At 38.4% G+C, this 20,989-nt stretch overlaps 1 protein-coding gene across 6 annotated transcripts in view; it reads right to left on the reverse strand.

The window, feature by feature from the left end:
* CEP350 (centrosomal protein 350) overlaps positions 1-20,131 on the reverse strand; it is a 45,881-nt gene extending 25,750 nt beyond the window's left edge. For 3 of the 6 annotated variants that reach the window (XM_072419810.1, XM_072419811.1, XM_072419809.1), the window contains exons 1-14: positions 20,042-20,079; positions 14,396-14,472; positions 13,605-13,648; positions 11,355-11,466; positions 10,316-10,472; positions 9,564-10,030; positions 9,061-9,174; positions 7,508-7,618; positions 7,126-7,410; positions 5,636-6,240; positions 4,628-4,749; positions 1,795-2,744; positions 1,548-1,698; positions 921-1,063 (exon numbers count right to left, since the gene is read on the reverse strand). In XM_072419810.1, the coding sequence (XP_072275911.1) occupies positions 921-1,063; positions 1,548-1,698; positions 1,795-2,744; positions 4,628-4,749; positions 5,636-6,240; positions 7,126-7,410; positions 7,508-7,618; positions 9,061-9,174; positions 9,564-10,030; positions 10,316-10,472; positions 11,355-11,466; positions 13,605-13,648; positions 14,396-14,468 (3,334 nt within the window). In that variant the 5' untranslated portion in view covers positions 14,469-14,472; positions 20,042-20,079. Of the gene's footprint in view, positions 1-920; positions 1,064-1,547; positions 1,699-1,794; positions 2,745-4,627; positions 4,750-5,635; positions 6,241-7,125; positions 7,411-7,507; positions 7,619-9,060; positions 9,175-9,563; positions 10,031-10,315; positions 10,473-11,354; positions 11,467-13,604; positions 13,649-14,395; positions 14,473-20,041 lie in introns of those variants that run through there. The other 3 variants (XM_072419814.1, XM_072419813.1, XM_072419815.1) reach the window with 3 other exon arrangements.
* Between the last annotated feature and the right edge of the window lie 858 nt (positions 20,132-20,989).

A 20,989-nucleotide genomic window follows, 5' to 3' on the forward strand; every position in this document is an offset into this window, starting at 1 on the left:
AATGAATTCTGAGGTGTTCAGAGACATATTGCCCGCTCAAATTCAGCTAAACAAAGTCAAATTGATTGGCAGGCATTTCATAATACAGATGGACAATGACCCAAAACATACAGCCAAAGCAACCTAGGCGTTTATTAAAGAAAAAAGTAGAATATTCTTAAATGGCCAAGTCATTTAGCTGAACTGAATCCAATTGAGCATGCATTTCACTTGTTGTAGACTAAACTTCAGACAGAAAAGCCCACAAACACACAGCAACTGAAAGCCGCTACAGTAAAGGCCTGGCAGAGCATTAACAGGGAGGAACCCCAGCATCTGGTGATGTCCATGAGTTCAAGACTACAGGCTGTCATTGCCAGCAAAGGGTTTTCAACCAAGTATTAGAAATTAACATTTTAATTTCAGCCCGTGAAATGAAGTGATTGTGTAAAAAAAGGCTTTAGTTCCTCACATTTTTATGCAATCTTTTTGTTCAATCCACGGAATTAAAGCTGAAAGTATGCAGTTCAATGCATCTGAGTTGTTTCATTTAAAATTATTTGTAGTAATGTACAGAACCAAAATTAGAAAAAAATTGTCTCTGTCCAAATATTTATGGACCACCACCATCCAGAGGCTCTGTTTAGGCAGAACATCAGATTCTGAGACTTAGTAAAGCAAACCAGAGACTCTGACTAAACACAGTTTCCTGTTGACTCCCAGCCAAGACCTGTAGATGGACTAAGCTTTAAATTAGGTATAAGAACCAATTATGTGTTAGGAAGGACACAGAGGAAACAGAGTTTGGGGGAAAAATGAAATTTTTGGTGACTGTTTCAAGCACAGAGAAAGCATAAAAAATAGACACATGAACAGATCACAAAATAAAGTAAATCTAATACATATTACACAAACATAAACAGAATATAAGTTGGGCTTACTCTTTGAACTTCCTCTATGAGAGGAAACTGATAAAGGTGATGAAGCAACAGAGGACGGCTGTGAAGAGTGAGTTGATGCTCCTTCACTTTTAGACTTGGGAGCTGATAGTTCCTCCTTAGCACTGGAAGCACTGGTGTCCATGCTAAAAAATAAATAAATAAAACTGTAGCAGTAATAGTCATTACTCCATCATTAAAAGTGTGAAAGTATGTGTTTTAAGTATTTAAATTTGATTTTTTTGTCCCCATTACAGATTTTCACTCACTTCCGAACAGTAAAAAAACCATTATGATAGTAAGGGATAGTCTCTTTAAAAGCCCTTGATAAAAAAACATTTCTAGCACATTCACCTGAAAGGTTTACTTGTGGCCAGTGAATGTAGGAAGGAAGGAAAGGAAGAAAATCAAATTATCCATACAATTTATAATGTTGGCAATCACGTGTTTATTTATCCAGTTCAAGACTGTCAAACTCTAATCCTCAAAGGACACATACAGGCCAGGATTTTCATAAAAACAGAGTCATTTTAATTTTTAATACTAAAAAGGTGTGCAGATCCTAGCTCTCGAGAACTGAAGCTGGTCAGCCCAGGCCTAACTGACTTCAACTGCAACAGGAATTCTAACCTTTGATGAGCAGTCTTTTGAGAATCTATTGCCAGTTCACTAGCTTGGGAAGAAACAAAGTCGTCTGCGTAGGAAATGCTGTTCTGAGGACTGGATGTTAAATGCACAGGCTGAATATCTGGTACATTTGCTTCAGTATGTCCATTAAACTCTGTTTGAAAAAAATAAATTAGAAAGAAAAAAATATAACAATTATCCACAAAAAACACATGACAAACCTTTTAAAAGCACAAGCTATTATCCTGACCTTTGCCATAATGCTGATACGATTTGGTAAAGATATTGATGACACTGTGGGGACTTCCTCTGGCCAGCTCCTCCCAAGGGCCCTGAAGATCAGCTCTAGATGTTGGTAAAGGTAGGTACTTATCAGCCTCCCTCTGGAACTCAGAAAGCGGAGCAAAAGATTTGGTATCCTGGATACAGAACTCTTTATTTTTAAGAGCTTCAACTGAATTTGGCCGTGGCTCATGTTTAGGAAGACCTTCCCCTTCTGTAAAGCTGGCTTCACTAATTGGCCCTTCACTAATAGAGCTGGAGCTAGAATTGGGGGACACCGAAGCTTTCCCTGACGTTTCAGAAGGCCTTGCAGATGTTTCCTGTATTTGCAATGACAACTTTTCTTGACCAACATTGCATGTGCCCAGAGAGGTGGATGTGTGATGTATAGGTGCCTCAATATGTTTTCTGTAGAGATGGTTTGCACCAGGAAGGTCTTCCTGGGACAAGGTACTGGAACACGTACTCAGCATTTTCTGCATCCTAGTAGAGAAAACATCCTCTTGGTTTTCCCGTTCTGGGGGACTATCTGGCTTCTTCCAAGCTGATTTTATCTGTCTTGGCTCTGGATCTGTAGACCATGCAGATGGAAAGTTAAGTGAACCACCTGCTAATTTTTTTGCCTCATTTTCGATTCTGGAGGACAGAGATACTGCTGTAGCTTTCAAAGATTCTATGCGATCCAGATTGCTTTTAAAATTGGTAGAAGGTTTTCCTTGGACATTTGCCTTGTGACTGGACGGAAAAAGATTTGTAGAACTTTTCCAGTTACTGAACAGAGATTCCAAGTCTTTAGGAAGGGCAAGGTACTGTGGAAGAATTCCGGCTCCCCCTGGTGTCTGGCTAGAAGAATGAGGTAATAGGCTTTTTGAGGTCAGCCTGTCTGGTTGAGGATAGTATGACTCGACAAGTTCATTCCTTAAAATAAATATATTATACAACATAAGTTTAAATGATTTACAAAAACATGAAAATGAAAAAAGCAGAAAAGCTACCAGGTTGGAACCTGTGCTTTGCACACAAAGGTTTAATAATACAGATCCCCTGTCACTTTGCTTTTCAGGAAAGCGAAGTGACATACCCAATAATTGCGGCAAGCTAAAGTTTTGCTTTCTTCCTATGTGAATTGGAGATTAAACCAAGAGAGCTTTCGGGATACAGTCATAATTTGTGCAAACTCACAACTTAAAGCCAAAAAAGTGTTTTCTTGCTATGCTTACATAAGCCAAAGAAGCAGTAGGGTTGATGAAGAAATGTAATTGAGCAAGAAAGGTAAGGGCAGCACAGTGGCTCAGAGGTTAGCACTCTGGCCTTTGCAGAGTTAGGTCCCACATTAGTATCTTGGCCAGGGCACCATCTTACTAGAGTTTCATGATCTCCCTGTGTTTGTGTGAGTTTCCTTCTGGTACTCATGTTTCCTCCCACACTACAAAAACATGCAGTTAGGTTCACCGGCTGGCTTTCCCCCAAAAATTGACCCTTTACTGTATTAAAGATATAGGACTATGGTAGGGACATTAGATTGTGTGCCCCTTTGAAGGACAGCTAGTAATATATTGGTGTTATATAAATACTGTGTAGTAATAATAACACTGCACAAAAGGGTAGACAATCCTTTTTGTATTTTTTAACACCTTTTTTTCTTCTGAATGGGACAGAAATGTCCCATTCAGAAAAGTGACGCATCCCAGAGGGCTCATGGCTGCTCCTTTTGCACATATCCAATCCCAAAAGGAGTTTATTCATCTGCGATCTCACACATGCACAGCCATATCAGCACCAGTGCTTCCTCCACACCAGGATGAAGGAGTATTACAGGCTCGTGCGGGACCTGATCTAGGACATCTTTCGAAAGGTGAGATTTGTTTTTTAGTTTAATTCTGCTTTATTACACAGTATTTATATAGCGCCATCATATTACGCAGCGCTGTACAAAGTCCATAGTCGTGTCACTAACTGTCCCTATAAGGAGCTCACAACCTAATGTCCCTACCATAGTCATATGTCATTAATGTAGTATAAGGTCAATTTAGGGGAAGCCAATTACCTAACTATGTTTTTGGGATGTGGGAGGAAACCGGAGTACGTGCTTTAGATTTGAACCTGTTATTCCTGAAGAGAGTTAAAACAGCAGGTATCAAAAGCAAGAATCTACAGCTAGTTTCACATCTACTATAGTTACTAAAATGCTGTGGAATCCTAAAATGCATGGCGTTACATGAATTTCAAAGTGACAACAGGAGTTCCACCACCCTACTCACTTTTAGGACCCCTGATATACACATACTTTAGAGTGAGGTGTAGTCCAGTGATAGTCATGAAGAAAACCAAAGTTGCTACCCGAGTTTAAAAGCAACGTTGCAAGATAATACATTTAATTGATAGTATGGATGCTGTGAATAGATTTTTCTTACACACTTTTAAAACACCTGGATTCTGGATCTTGTCAAAATACCAATCAGCCATGGTGGCCAGTAATAGGCTGTAGGAGGTCATTTGCACAACTGAGCTCTTTAATCAACATAACAGGGCAAACAGTATTTAAAGGTGTCAGCTTTGAACCAGTTTAATAAGTTGGTGGCAATGACAGGTGTAAGATAAACTCTCTGTAGAAGGAGTCAGGATTATATCAATGGTCCTCTAGAAAAAAACATTCCCTGGCTGTTAAGTATATAACAAAAAAAAAAAAAAAGCCCTAACATTTACTTTATTTTTATGCCTTCTATTTATGTTTTAGCACAAAAACATCTTATACTTTTTTTTGCAGTCTCACAGTTACTGAAAAAGCAGGAACTACCCACCTGAGAAGGGGAATTAGAGGTTCAGAGAGGGAGAGGTCACTACTAGAGGAGGCACTATGTGGTCTCTCCTGGCCTTTATTCTCTTTGTCCGACTCACCAGAAGGCTGATACAAAGGCTTTGTCTTTAAATATAAAAAAAAAAACTTGATTATACACACTTTAATTTGCTGCAACACACAGGTAAGCTTGTTTTTGTTTAGAAAAACAAACAAACAAAAAGCAAAAATAAAACATTGGCATGGCCACAGAGATAAACTGTAAAAAATGTATGTTCATGTATTTACTAAACACAAAGAGAACTTGTGTCAATGGAGATGCACTCCAGCACAAAAAATAAACAATGAATTGGATACAAACTATTACAAAGCAATTGCCCAATCTACTTTATTAATAGTTATGTACTTAGGGTTCTACTTATAAAGCAGTGAATCTGACATTCACTGAAACATTACCTGGTGGATAATCTATCAGGTCCATGCGTTTCAAGGACAGCACCACTGTTTTTTATGGGGCTTAGTCCCTTTTTGTCTACCTGGTAAGTAAATAGCACAAAAAAAAAAGGATAGGACTGAACTGCTCAGGCTCAGGAGTGGGATATGGACAACCAGCTGATTCAGTGCCTAGTTCTTTGTAACTACTGAACTATGGTAGAGGGAGTTAGTTAGGGTCAGTGTGTGGGATGAGAGATAAATGCTACGTTATTTTATTTCATATACTTATTCTAGAGAACTTCATGACAGCTGACTGGAAAACCTATGCAAATTATGTAACTTTTTCTGAAGGTTGAATAAAACACTACAAAATCAATTCTGGGGGTCGACATAGCATGCACCCTTACAATCCTGGAAGTAGTAATGACATTATGAAATTTACTGTACTTTATCACATTTGGGCCCATTGTGCAAAGCTTTCCAGGTAATTTACCAGAGCAGAGTAAAAAGCAGAAACATCAATACATCAGTTTAAATACAATGAACACCTAATAACTTGACAGATGAAACAACCCACCTGCTTTTCCAGTGTAGAGACTTCAGGCCAGGCTTGTCCTAGCAGCAATTTGGTGTAAGTATCATGTGGTCGCTGTAGATTTGGATCCAAAGACTTGCTTGACACAGTCTCCTGTGCTTCTTTTTCTCGCTGTTCATGGGATGCACTTTTGGCTTTGCTAAAAGCTTCCTTTTGTTTTTGATACAGTTCTTGCAGTCGCTTGTTCTTCTGTTCCTCAGCTTGCCGCTGGGCCTCCCTCTGCTCCTGCTGCCTCTTTTTCCTTTCTTCCTGTTGCCGCATAATATATAACCGTACCTGCTCTGTGTCATAATGCCTCCTTTTTGAGGAGATATGTGGCTCTTCAGAAACTTGTACTTTTTCAGGTTTTCTTTTAGTTGGACTGTTGCTTCTGTTACGAACCTTTTTAGTGGTATCAACTGCACTATCCAACTGCAGATCTTCTAAGATTCCCCTGATTTCCAAAGGAAGAAAATCTTTCTTCACCTCTGTTGATTCAGCCTTTTTTTTCTGCTTTTCTGTAATTTGTGCCTTCTTGCTATTGTTATTGGCTTGGCCCCCAGTAGAATTTCCAGCATGGTGTGACTCGGAGCGGCTTGAAGAGTAAGCTATAAATGTAAAAAATATTACAGTATTTAAAGGTTAGTCCACATGATATATTTTCATCATGAGGTACATAAAAAAAGGCTGTTTGTCATCCACTAACTACACAATATGAACACCCTAGGAGAAATATCTCTGTACCAGACTTCCCAGCTTACCTCTGTAGTGGAGATAACAAGGGCAGCGTCTCTTACAATAGATTTTTGTGTTTTTATTCCCACTCTATGTATCCACCTCATAGCTATCAATTTCTGTGACTTAAAAAGTAATCATGATACTGTCAATTCTACAAAAAGTATCAAGGTCTATAGTGTCAACCTAAACAGTATACTGATTGCCAGCATCACCTCCTGCTAGACTCTATTGGCTTGCTAATTTAGGAAGATTGTGTAAAGAGGATTAAGGCTCCTCCTACTGAAACTGGAAGATATTATTATTTTTATTATTATTAATAAACAGAATTTTTATAGTGCCAACATATTACGCAGCGCAGTACATAAAATAGGGGTTGCAAATGACAGATACAGACAGTAACACAGGAGGAGGGGAAGACCCTGCCCCGAAGAGCTTACAATCTAGGAGGTGGGGGAAGTGACACACAATAGGAGGGGAGATATGTAGTTGTGGGAATTGGTGACAGTTTCAAAAGACAGAAGACGGGTTGGCGAGTTTGAGTTTTGAGTGCTCTTTTAAATAAGGAGAAAGTAGGAGCAAGGATAGGACAAATAGGACGAGGAAGACCATTCCAGAGAGTTGGGGAAGCTCTGGAAAAGTTTTAGAGACATATATTCTGTAGGTATTACAGTTCCTAGCATAGGTAACAATAAATACCTAATATTGTTTCTTTTAGGTTAAAAAAATCTGTAAGAACACAATAAAAAAGAAATTACCTGATTTACTGGCTTTGTCTTGATTCTCATTTGGTGGTTCTCTGGAAGATGATCTTTTGCCAGTATGCCAATCACTTGACTTTGAACGCCCCTTCCTCTGTTGATCATTGGATAACCCCCTTCTTCCTTTTGATGCTGACCTTTTATCCATTGCACTGCTTGTAGAAGTCTGTTTGCTCGTCTGAATATCATCAGACTGTTCCTTATCAGCCTTAGGTGCAGGACCTAAAATTTGTTTTACCAATTTTTGACCATCTCTCCATGAGGATGTACTAATTATGTGCCCTAAATACCAAAAACACAAGGAAAAAAGTAATCAAAACATCACAACACAGTTACAAGGCACCCAACAATAAACAAAGCACTAGCCACGTCTACTCACCCATTTTGCCATCAGGACTTGCAGAGCCTCCAGCTCCTCCTAACCTCTGTACCTTCCTCACTGGTCTAGATGTTCTCTTCTCCTTAGTCTTTTCACAAGAAGGGGTAACATCTATCCAAACAGGAGAGTCTGCTTACTTTTGCATTGTCAATCTCACTTTTGTATTAACCAACTTTTAAATTACTTGAGTTTACACATATTGATGTAATTGAGTCTTTAAGAACAAGAACTCCACATGTAGTCTAAATTATACTTGCACTACAGCTGGTAGAAAACTACTGAAATTTTCATGACAGAGGTGGTGACGGTATACTAGTTTTTGCAGGTATTAGAAATTCTGCCAGATACATAAACCTATCCTTTTGCAGTGCAAAATATTTAAATGGTTGCAAGTTTATGAGAGAAATGCAAAAATGCATTTGTAGCAGATCATTTCTGTGCCACTACTGCTACAACAAAATACACAATATGATAAGATGGCTCTAACTGACATATGCACCTAAGAAAAGTAAAACTAAAGCACCCCCAGTAAGTATAGTGATGCATGTACATTTGCATATTAGTGTTACTTTTTGCCTTATCCATATTTTGTTCTATCCATATATCATCTTCTTGGAAAATATTTTACTTTTATGAAAATCATATGCAAATGTTATGTAAATTGCATTGACTTGAAATTGATTGAAGGTTTGGACTGGCTCAGTTTTCATAACATTTGCATGTGAAAATTTAAACATTCTGCATCTCATTGACCTTTTATACTCTTTGGCATTAGTGGGAATTGATATATGTGTTCACAGAGACTTTTCATTCTCAGGTGCTAGGTGTGTAATATAGTGTTTTAATCCACACCCAATCCTCCTGTTCTCTTCCTGCTCTTTTATCTGCCACGCTACTTGTTGTCAATAAGAAAGAACTGTTTTTTTGCAGTGAGTTGCGCTGTTCTTTATGTGGAAAGCCTATGACACTGAGCTTTGCAGCCAGCAGAAGTCACTGGGTCATACAAGATTTTGCTGCTACACATTGAGAAAGCCACAAGTTTTGCAGGAACACATGCACAATTTCATAGTGTTTTGCAATAAACAAAAGTACATATTAATCTCTTTTGAACTATACAAAATACTAAGGACACTGTTTGAGGCTTCCAAAAACCAACCCTTATACTCAGGCAGCCAGTGTAGTAAAGGATTTAATCAACCTAGTAATCCCTCAACCTGCTAGAAAAAAAAAAAAAACATTTTCTGGGGCCTAGACATTCATTAACTTCTGGACCAAGCTGTGCTTGGATATGCAAAAAGAAACAACCGCAGAGTTTGTCTTGGTCATTAAAGAGTTACAAGTGGCTGCAGAAAGAGCTCAGTCCTTAAGATCACCCACAACCTCAGCTGTGTTTAGCAAAATATTTCTTCTGCAAGCCATGCAAACCACCCCCTTTAAAGCCTCTGTCGGTTCATATCTAGGAGGGGTCCGTATGTAGGATGCCCTTAACCAAGGGACTACCTGTAATAAAAAATGATAAACCTTATATTTTAAAACATATGCTATAGACTCACCCTGGAATGATGGTGCCAATGTGCTATGAAGCTGTGCACTTAAATTCTGAAATTCCGCCTCTTGCCAGACTTTGCCATCTGAAGTACGAATTTTTGTTTCTGGGGAGTTAAAACCTGGCGAGGGAAAAAAAAGTTGTGTGTGAAATGCACATGCACCTTTTTAGAAGTCTAAACATATGGTATCTTGAAACAGCAGCCAAACGTATGATATCTTGAGAAATATGTCTAGGTTTAGATTACATACAACCTACACTTTTAATAGGCAAGTTTATTAGGATTTCAAAAAGTTGTTTAACTGTATATAAGGAGAAAGACAAATCTATAAGAGAAAGTTAATGCATATTACAGATCTTGTGACAATCATGTTTGTATTTAGCGCTGTTAATGTGGCTCTGGTAGAACATAACAGAAGAATCAGTACGATATATCACTAAAAGATCTGCATCTATTATATCGCAGCTATAGAACCAGTAAACAGAAAAATCGTTTTATTGCAGTCTTACCCCGATAGGATGGAGGTGGGGGAGCAGCTGCCACTTTCCGTGTCTTTGTGCCTGTTGTAATATCTGTATGATTTGTAGTGTTTGGAAGCCTTTCTCTGTGCTCCTTCTCCACTGACATCTCCCACTGCCGACGAATTCGCTCTTTCAGTTTTTCCAGTTTGGTGTCAGGTTGTCGTCTTTTTAGTGTCTCTAGCTTATTACTTGAAGGACTGAATGACACATGCTGAGAAGTTTCTGATGTTTTAATTTCTCTAAAACCAGTCTGTATGTCACTGTGAGACTGCTGTAATCTCCACTCCAGAGCATCAATGGCTAGTCGGTCATTCAGGTAGCGCACTGAGGTCTCATCCACAGCTGAAGTACGTGTGCTGTCAAAGTCCTTCTCCTCTTGGCACCCATTATTTAAACCAGACACTAGGTGCAATGGGTTTTTTTCATTTGATGAAGACAACTCACTTGCAGGGTCCCTAAAAATGTCAAATAAAGAATTTGTTGTGAATACAAAAGAAAAATGAGAAGAAAGAGGTGTAAAGTAACAGTGGACAAACAATTACAGAATTCAAACTTTAGATAAGTCTGAAAGCTGACAGATTGTTTGAAGAATCCAGGAAAGCCTCACAAAACAAAGGTGTCAGTTGTAAATTTGTTGGCAGATTGATTACATTGCTTTTGAAATTTGTACATCTCTAAAAAAGATCTAAAAAATTCCAACAGTATTTTAAAATACAGAAACCACATTTGATTACACCTACCGATATGAGGCTAAAGGTTCCCGAAACCCCACACTTTTCACATTGCTCTCCAGAGTAGTGACACGCAATGGACTGCGAGAAGTCTTCTCTCTGATGGATTTTCTAGGACGGGAAGACTTGCTTGGATGACCATTCGTATCCCCAAGGTATCGTCCATCTACATTCAGATTAAACAGAAAATACAGATAATGCTTAACCAGCTAACAGGCTACAGTGTAGCTAGGATATTCTAGGGTTTCTTTACTTCTGAGCTCATGCCAACTTATCTTGACCGAACCTCTTATTTTCCAGATGAGGTCCTAGCAGAAACAGTTGTATCAAAACAGATACATTGTAGTGGATTCATTGTTTAGGCACAATTGCATCAAATTAAAGACTTTAAATTTTAAGGAGTCTTTGACCTTAAAAAGTTAGGATCTGGTATGTTACATGGAAATGCATCTGTAGCAACTCCTTCTCCTAGGCATTCATGTGCCTTGAGCCTTAAAATGTTATATTGGCTTTTACCTTTATATTTATCTTTTTTTTTTCTAATTGATTCTAAGCCAGGGAATGTTTCAAGGAATGTCTTATTTACTGCTTTTCTGATGTTCTATTTGAGAGAAAACTGTACCCAAGGACCTACAATGCAATTGCTTTTTAAAGAATTGCAAATGACAAGATTAATATATTTTAATTTTAAATTTTAATAAAATTACCAATAAGGCTGGTGTGAGAACGATTGATTCAAATGACCAGCATTTTAGAAACAGATCCAGTATAAGGCATTACACCAGAGCATTTCACAGTAAACCCATGAGAAGGCAAATCAGTTTTCACATTCCAAAATATTTTCCACAGGAACAAATGGTGCAGGAGGTATTACAAGGAGTCTTTGTAGATGTCAATAAGTTTGGCAGATTTCCTGTTTAGCAAATAAAGCCACTTTGAATTGGGCAAATGTCTGTGGGTCCTTGCCAATATTCATCGAAAGTACCTACACTTAATATGGAAGGACTCAACATGAAGCACAGGAGAAATGAATGGTGACAAAACCTACCTTTCCTACTTATTTTGCGCGTAGCACCGACTGGCTTCCTGGCATCCATGATGGGATCAAAAATAACACTGCTTGTGGGGGCCACATCCAGCTTATTTTCAATATGCCTCAGCTGAAAAAGAACAGCAAAGACATTTTGCTTAATCAGATAATTTACTGTACTATGTACATTTCTCACTGTAAGTCAGTTCATCGTCATTCATCCTGTTGAGCAGCTTGCTGTCCTGCAACCTAAATCTCTATAGTTAGTCAGAGTCCTATCTTCTAAACAGCTGTGAAGGATTGTTTTGTTCTAGTTCCACCAAGGCAGGAAGTATGTAGTTTAGCCCAGGGGAGCACCTAGACTGTTAAAGCTGGCTGCAATATATTTTTTTTAACGCTGACATTTATTGAATTTGAATGAAGATTTTTACAAGCTCAAATGACATCTTTTTATGAACAAAGGTTACCATTTGAACCTAGGAATTCTTCTAGAAGTCTAAATATTAAGATAGAGCTGTTGCTGCCTAAAACAACAAACTAGATATCTTACTTCTGTTAAAAAAAAAAAATCAACAAAGCCGAAACAATCTTTCAGGCAGGCTGACTCCATAAAGATTAGGATAGAGGAACCCATTATAGCAGATTTATACTTGCCTTCCTCCCGACAACAGAACAAAGCAGCCTGCTTTTGATTTACCTCCTAGCTCCTGGGCATGCATGTATTAAATCATGCCTAGTATCTGGCTACACTCCTGCATACATTAGATGTGCGTATACATAATTTTTTACTGACTTTCTGCTTCTAGGCCAGAATTACTGCCTTGGCCAATTCACTTGTAGGTACACATATCAGCTTGAGCTATTGAATTCCATAAACATGCTTTAACAGCAGGTGAGGATGAACTTGGAAACAAGAGGTAGCATGCCGATTCAAGTACAGAATACAATACTACAAATGGCCACTTAATATGGCCTGTAGCACGTCATTTCCCAGCTGCCCTTGGCCCCTTTAGGAGGCCATAGAACTACCACATTACTAGATTGGGCAGCAAGTGGTACAGAAAGGGAATGCAGTTGGACGAAGCCCTAGCCACAATGTGTCCAAGAAAAAATATCAAAAGGAGTGTAGAGGAAAGAAGGGGCCATAGATATTACAGATTTGCAGGACATGTGGGAGATGAAGAAAAAGTATCTGCTTAAACATCCAAGGACTAAAGAAGAGAAAATAGCAGAACCCTCCATCTACCCATGGCCAACAAGAAAAGAGCAAGCAGCATGAGAGAAGCACCAAGGGGGCAGACAACTGTGAAGAGTGATCAACACCAGGACAGGTACAAGTAAATGTCACTGTCACTTAGATACTTTACTACCCCTACCAAGTCTTCACTGGGCAATCCGTCTATGGGGAATATGTCCATCAGTGGGATACCTGAAGAAACGGCCTAGGGTGGAAATCTGCCCATCTTGGGCACAGTTAATTCAGCCTCACACAACCCTGAATTTTACTGTTGCCCTTCACTATTGCATCTTAAAAATATGTGACCCTCTATAAGGTTAGTCAACTCCAATTAAAGAGAATACATTCAGTCGTAAACATCCCTTTAAGTGAAATGACCTACAGCAACCACTTAGAATTCGTTCTGTTATCATCTGCTACGTGGTCCTAAAAGAACACTTTATTGAATAAGACCGATAATGTTTTACTAAGGAAGGCTATAATAATTCTGATTAAATAAAAAACATGCCTACATTCTAGAATGTCAAAGATTACTGAAAAGGAACCTAACATTCAAAGCATGGAAAAGCCAATCAAAAACACAAATACAAAAATAAAAATAAGAAGATACTCCCTAAAGCAGCTTTACTCTAGTTCCAGCTCTATTAAATGAGGCCCTATATTTTTAGCAGAATTATATATATGACAAATGCATGTAATATATGACAAAATGTATAGTTTTCTTTGCGGTTACTATGAAGAATATGTAATTCCACCCCAGTGAGTAAAAGCAAAAAACTGTATCCAATCATGGGACAAGATTAATTCTAACTTTATTGAAGACATTTAAGAGTAACCAGGCCAGGGAAAAGTTTTTCTACCAACAAAGCGTTTTCAATCTTTCCTTTGTATTGAACTCGGTTTATGTGTAGTATGTGGTATTAAGGATGGTTCATTGAAATGTTCAGATTTAGACTGTAATCTCTTTCTTTTTGTGTGTATATTTTCAAAGAAGCAGAAACTCTCTTAGAAACTGCTCAGGCAATACTCACAGCAGCTTTGGCATTAGAGATCACTTTCCATGCTTCGCTGATCTCTGCAAAAAGAGAAGTAATATTACTCCAACGCCCCCCATTAATATGACATTCCGCATACATGAGGCCACTTAAAAATTCGTTTTGTTAGACTTTCACAGTTGAAATTTAATAATTGTCTACATGATAGCTACAAGATGTACTACCCTAACTAAAGAGGACGAGAGCTTGTTTTGGTATAAGAATTATTCAGCTTTTTTTGGCACATGGTCATCCTTCTGTTTGTTATTATTACACAGTATTTATTTAGTGCCATCATATTACGCAGAGCTGCACAAAGTCTATATTCAGGTCACTAACTGTCCCTCAAAGGGGCTCACAATCTAATGTCCCTACCTAAGTCATATGTCTTTAATACAGCCTAAGGTCAATTTTGGGGGGTAGCCAATTAACCTAAAGGCATGTTTTTGGGATAAGGGAGGAAACTGGAGTACCCAGAGGAAACCCATGCAAACACAAGGAGAACCTGCAAACTCCATGCAGATATTGTCCTGGCAGAGACTCGAACCTGGGACCTAGCACTGCAAAGGCCAGAGCACTTACCTCCGAACCACCGTGCTACCATTTATGAGTATTTATTTATCTTTAATGCAATTCAATTTCTTAGAAAAAACTACAGTGGAAGCCAAGAGACCACTTTTGCTTTCATTGGCTGAGGGATTTGGATAGTGTGCAGCACACCTATTTGTAGAAACACTAAAGCTGCATACTCGGGGACAAATAAAGATATTACCAAGTGCTAACAGTACCTTGAATGGTCTCCTGAGCCTGAAGAGAAGGTTCTTTGCAAAACTTTCCTGTCCTCCATAAACCCTCAGCCATTCATCTGTAATTAACAGAAGAAACAATGCAGAGAAATGACCAAACTTCTAAGTGCAGAACGCGAGAGTGTTCAGCTTCGCACCCAGCTTCCCCCCTCCCTTCTATAAATGCTCAGTACAGGCCAAGCTGTCATAAGATCTGCAGGGCTGGAGGATTTCTCCAACAGCTGCCAGGGACAGGGATCAAATGTAGGCTCCCAGATTCTAAAGGTTTAATGAGGGACAGTGCCCAGCATATGTGTAAAATGAAGGGCTTTGGAGAAAGGGGACAATTTCACTATGACAACACCCAAAACATGAAGCTTTATGGCAAGATTAGGCCTTCTAGTGTTTACTGGTATAAGAATTAAGAAGATTTATTTATGTAAAACAGTTGTTCAGTTTTGGGTTGACAGCAACAGGTTGAGTATCTAGTAGTAGTTAGTTACATTCAGCAAGACTTGTTCTTGTAATGGTAAAGATCTTTTGAACCCTATCCAAGCTGCTTCATCAATTGAAGCCATTTGTAGATCTTAAAAACATCAGTTCTAATTACTACTACTAGATATACAATAAATGGGACCCTTCACAGATAACAGACTGAATTTTTATTGTCTGCAGATATCTTTATCTTACAGTGTTTCCAGTGGGCTTAAAATCTAGCTGTTATTCATATTAATCTCGTTAGAAAACAAACGATTAACCACTGATCAATGGTTATTCACGATTATTTTGAACGATCATTATGTGCACAATTGTGTACATGCTGAAATGATACGATCATTCAAAAATAATCCACCAATAATGTACCCACACTAGATACGATCGTTTGAATGATGCAGGAAGTGATGTGTACCGGAGAAAGTGTATCAAAGAACAGTCCACGATTACAGAACGACCGTACACACAATAGATAGCGAATGGTTGTCACCCAGTCAGATCCTCCGGGAAGGTTGTTCGTTTCCAGCGGAATTCCTCATTCATTTTTTTGTTAACGATTATTGGATGATCCGTGGTTAGCCGATCGTTTCCAACCATAATTATTGCACATGCCATACCTGTTCCCATTGGGAATAGTTTGCCTATGCTTCTATCCGAGAGATACAACAGGAAGTGAAATAAAATCAAACCAAAAAAAGAGAAAATTTCATATAAGAATAGTTAATAAAACAGGTGTCTGAAGTAGAAGATTTATTCAATTTAACTGTTTTAGTTGAGAACAAGTTCTTGGTGGTTTGCCTTCAACATAAAATACACCAACTGTAAATTACAGAGATCCTGGAGCACAACCCCCCCACACAAACACATTTTGTTCAACAAAACAAAATGGCCAACCAAGCCTCCTTGTTTATGGACACAGAAAGCATTGATATGCTCATTGACACAACTAAAATGATGAATTGAACAACAATTGTAAACTATAGACCCTTCATCAATTCCCAACAGATAGCTATATAGATATAGATCAAATAAATGATACTAATTGATCATCTTTCCAATTAATCTTGTATGTGTTGCATTATTCACTATTTTAACCAATGAAATTGCTTGTTTGATAAATTGCTCATAGTTCAATCATAAATTGATAGGTGTATGAGGCCACTGGTCTTTTAGCCAGTTGAAAGCTTTTTCCATATTTAATGCTCAACTGAAAAATCAGTTAAATAAATTCCAGATACAACAAAACAAAAAATATGCAAAGACACTTTAGGTTAGGTTAACACTTTTGGTGTGCGATGCTTTAAAATATGCCTTATCTTGTGTATTACCATGTATTGCATTCAAAAGAATGAGCTTAAAGCATCAATATGCCCTATAATTTTGAGCATAGGTAATGCATTATTATGGTTGTGGTGCGCTGTGCACACATGGAGCTGCATTAAAACAGATAAGGTGTGTTGCAGTAATGAGCACATTAACACAATGTGCTGATAAAGGAAAGTATGAACTTAGTTTTCAAGTTTGCTTTCTTAAAAAAGAAGCCGTAACTCAAGTAGAAAAGCTTCTCTGCTGCCAGCACACTGCAGGAAAGGCTCTTTGCAGAAGTCCAGAAGGCCCCCTTGCTAGGTCAGGATTTGTCTTCATAAGCTTTTCTATTCAGTGACTGCATTCTAAAGACAACAAATTGAGGCACTTTTCACACCTTTTGTTTTAATACACTTGAAATATAGGTAATGTATTGAAACTGAATGTTCAGTTGGGCCTCAATGAAATACTATACTACAATTCTACACATAAAGAAAAGCATCATCTAAATAATCTTAATTTTCTCTAATGATCCTAGTATCAATAACCTAAGCAATTACCTTTACAGACATGCTAGTGGGCACTTCCTAAAAGCCGGTAATGAAAGAAATATGGGTGTCGCAAATCGAGTCTTCAGAAGCAGGGCGTGCAATTACTTTTCTATAATCATTCATATTAGGGCTGGTCATGAAAAAGAATTAGATGGTCATTGACTATAATAATCCATCATTAGTGGAGCGTAAACAGAGAATCATGCTTCTAAACTTGTGTGATGATGGTGTTTTTATTGTTCAGATCTAATGATATTCATGTTCTATGTTTACGGTCTCAAAATTCATTCAATAAACACAGTGTGGTATTCAGGGACAACAAGACTTCTTTGAGGTTGCAAGATACATGACAAGAGGCCATGCAAGCACTAGCAAATATGACATTTAGAGACAGCTAGGTGCTTTAGGTGGACCCTTAAAAAAATGTATCCAAGTTACTAATTTTTCATTGTTACATTCCGGATGTGGAACCAAATCTTGCAATAAAATATACTAAATGAAGATGAAAGATGAAAAACTATTTCTGGAATTGAATAGAAATTAGCAGCTGATGTGGCTTATGATGCGCTCTTTACAAGAACTGTGAAAGTTTCCCAAGTATTGATTTTCTCACCTAAAGCTCATCCATTATGATGTATTAAAGGTCTAAGTGGAATTAACCACTTGATGCATCATTTAAGCACTTATCAAGCCTAAATCTGTGGTGAAACTTGTGATCATTTCTTTCTTCTATTTGATACATACCAGCAAGTTGTATAAGAAACATTGCATTGATATTTCTGGCCAATTACAAAGCTTTGCCTACCAATTTGCATGATGATTCCACATTTTGCATTCAAAGTAAGAGCTACCCAAAGATGTTTGATCAGAATGAAAACAGAAGATGGTTTATCGTTTTGTAGCACACAAACATTCATACGCATGAAATGTTCCAGCTGACTTGTGTCTGCAGACAGTAAAAACAATGCGCTATTTAAAATATTCAGCTCAGCCACTTAAATGAAAGTATTGTGCACATGTGCACCAAACCAAGAAAAACATCAAGTCAATCTCCATTATACTCCAAAGCACACAACGCATATTAGATCCTCCTATCCACCAAAATGCACTGGAATACAAAGACTCAATAACAACCTCCATTAGATGTGTATAAAGTTTGGATGATTAACAAATCAGATAAAATTAAAAATAATAATTGGTAAGGAAAATATCGTAAAAAAATTACGGTAGTTGAATTTCCATTATTGGGGTTAATTTTTGCTGTAGGGGGCATTCAGATCATGTGAATCTGCTGCATTTTGTTAAAAAACCAGCATAAATGTGTTTTTGGGTAGCCCATTTAAATTAAATGTGCCAAAAACAGCAAACCACAACACTCAGTAGTGCTTTAACATGCATTACAGTGTACTGCATTGTATGTGCCCTAGTGCAGTGGTCGTCACTAGTGTTGGTGTTCAAATTCAGGTTGTCCTTATATTCAACACGAATATGCCTGTTCGAATTCGCCTTTATATTGCACTAAATTCAAAAACTGTACTACAGACAGAAAAACAAGGGAGGCGCAGCATGACGTCAGTGTATTCTTAAGTTGTATGAGGCAACCGTTGCCAAGCTTCAGTATTGTTTCCACCATTACAACAGTCACCCCCTGCTCCGCCAATACCGATTCTCATCGGATTGTTTTATTTTATTTGTTAATTTCTCAGATGCTCTTTTAGGTAAGTATGACCTTTACTGTGTATTTTCTTTACCGGTTATATTTAATGGCAGCAACAAGTTTAACTTTGATAACCATCATTTCTTGTTTGATCTTAGATTGGAGTGAAATAAACCCGTAAAGAGTGAGAAAAAAAAAACTAATATTTTGCATTTCTTTAGTATACCAAAGATAATGCAACTAATGATAATAGTAACAATCGTAACACTTCACTTTACCGTGAGCTGATCAATGAATCACAGCCTCCACAGTCCTTGTCAGGCACCATTAGGAGGATCAATATTTTACAAATGTATTTATATCTTTTTTAAAATATTTATATTAATGGTCTGCGGAATTTAAAATTAATAATTTAGTGGTCCGTGAGATCTGAACGGTTAGCGATTGCTGCCCTAGTGTGCATGGCATGGTAACATACACTGTATTGCAGCAGCACTGTCATTTTGAATGATGCCTATGCACACGAACAGATATTCCATATGTTACATTGTGTTATGGCGAGCTACAGTTCATTTGTGTTGGAGATGCCTTGCAGTAGTGCCATTGGGGTTACATGTACTGCAAAAGTGCTTTTATTTCAGAGGGAAAAAAGAACATAAACAACTCTAACAGTGCATATAATGAATGTGTAAAGGTCTTTAAAGTAATTATGCTAACAAAAAATATATCAGTACTTTCATTCAATGATCCAGAACAAGCATGCCGACTAAAACAGTGAGAAATGCTTATCTGTCACTAGTTCTAGGTCAGGAAAATATGAAGCCAAGAGAGATAGAATAAGTGCTAACAGCTAAACAGTGACACATTCCTCCTAATAACTGTATTCTCTTCCATAGCTAACAATCACATAACATCACATAACAATCACAATCACATAAGATAAGTAACCGGCACGCAGTCTTCTTGTAACCCTGTATAGGCTCCATGCAAATCAGTCAACAACATTGAATTTCTCCATCACATGGATACCATAGCTGTGACCTCAGCATAAAAGCCAACTCTGATTTTATATAAAACAACCCAGTCATTCTCTTTAATGGTAGTATCCTGCAACATAAGTGTTATTATAGTGAGCTCCAGTGAAGCCTTCATAAACCTCTGCAGCAGTCAACAATTTCAGGACTGTCTGATGCTTGCTCACTGTACATCCTCAATCCTCTGGAGATTTATTGGGGACAGAAGCATACAGGGGGTAAGTATTGCAACCCAAGCTGCTTTATGAATGAATTATCCTGGGGTAAGGATCTCATTGACAGCTAACATAAATATTACATTGGGTATGGTCACTAGATCTAACTTATAAGCTTCAATACCCCAAATAGTACATGAAACCCAACGAGCTCTCTAATCCTATTCCCCTGACATACAAGGTCTGCTGGGACTTGTAGTACTATGGCTGCTATGGTACTATAAATAAATATATATATATATATATATATATATAGACACACACATCAGGTACAGGCCCTGCTTCATAAAGGGTAAATGCAGTGGACCCGGCACCTCTGCAGGTGAAAAAGCGAACATTATACGGGCTCAGTGACCCAGCTACCGCCTGTATATTATAAAATAAACACTGACCTCATACCCCGCTCCACAAGCGTCCAGACCCTCTTCAATCTCCTTCTCTCCCAGATACAAAACTACTTCCGCTTCCGGGGCCCACGCGCTGCTTCTGATTGGTTGGCAGGCAGGGATCTTGGCACCTGAGACTAACAGACGTTCTAACAGCGCCAGTGCGGGCGGGAGGGAGAACAAAATCTCGCGAGATTTCAATTCCTCTTCCATTTGCGTTCCATTGCTGTTGCGTTGTGGCGCTGTCACTGAGTCCACGCTTCGTGCTTGCCGATTGGCTGGGCTGCTCGCAGACCGCTGTGTGTGCGCTCTGTATTGTGTATGAGTTCTCCATCTATTAATCTGAATTCACGAAGAGCACAGCGAGCGATATCAGAAGCTGTATATTACCGGCCGTTATGATAAGACCAACACACATCAGGTCTAATTAAAGTGAATGTCATTCAGGATGTATTATTCACTGGTTGGATTCACATCACAGGAATCAGGGGATTTGTTGTCTCCATGCGGCTAGAAGCCCAGACAACCAGCCAGGTGACTGTCCTGGATAAAGTCTGAGGAGAGAAGACTTGTAGCTGTGCAGAGTTTATATGAAAGAAACCTGCAACTCGCAGCCGCACAGAAAACAATTTAAAGATGAATTACTACAATGAGAAAGATAAAAAGGTGTAAAATTTTACCAAGAGACGTAGTAGTGTCCGCTTCATTGAAAGTGGTGACCAATAACTATTCATCTAGCGGTGACTCGCGGTGGATTTTACCTGCAAAAAGCGACACTCGGGGTCCCTTAAACCTTAAAACCCCACTTACTTTGCTCCATCGGTGTCCCCTGTCATCCTGCAGGTCCTGGGGACACATCCTTCCTCCTCTGATCTCCAGCCCGCCAATGCAGAGACGATCTCCCGGGTTTGCGGGAGGATCGGCAGTAAATTCAAATAATTTTGTATTGGAGTC

The sequence above is a fragment of the Pyxicephalus adspersus genome, chromosome 8, assembly GCF_032062135.1.
Source record: "Pyxicephalus adspersus chromosome 8, UCB_Pads_2.0, whole genome shotgun sequence".
Lineage (NCBI taxonomy): Eukaryota > Metazoa > Chordata > Amphibia > Anura > Pyxicephalidae > Pyxicephalus > Pyxicephalus adspersus.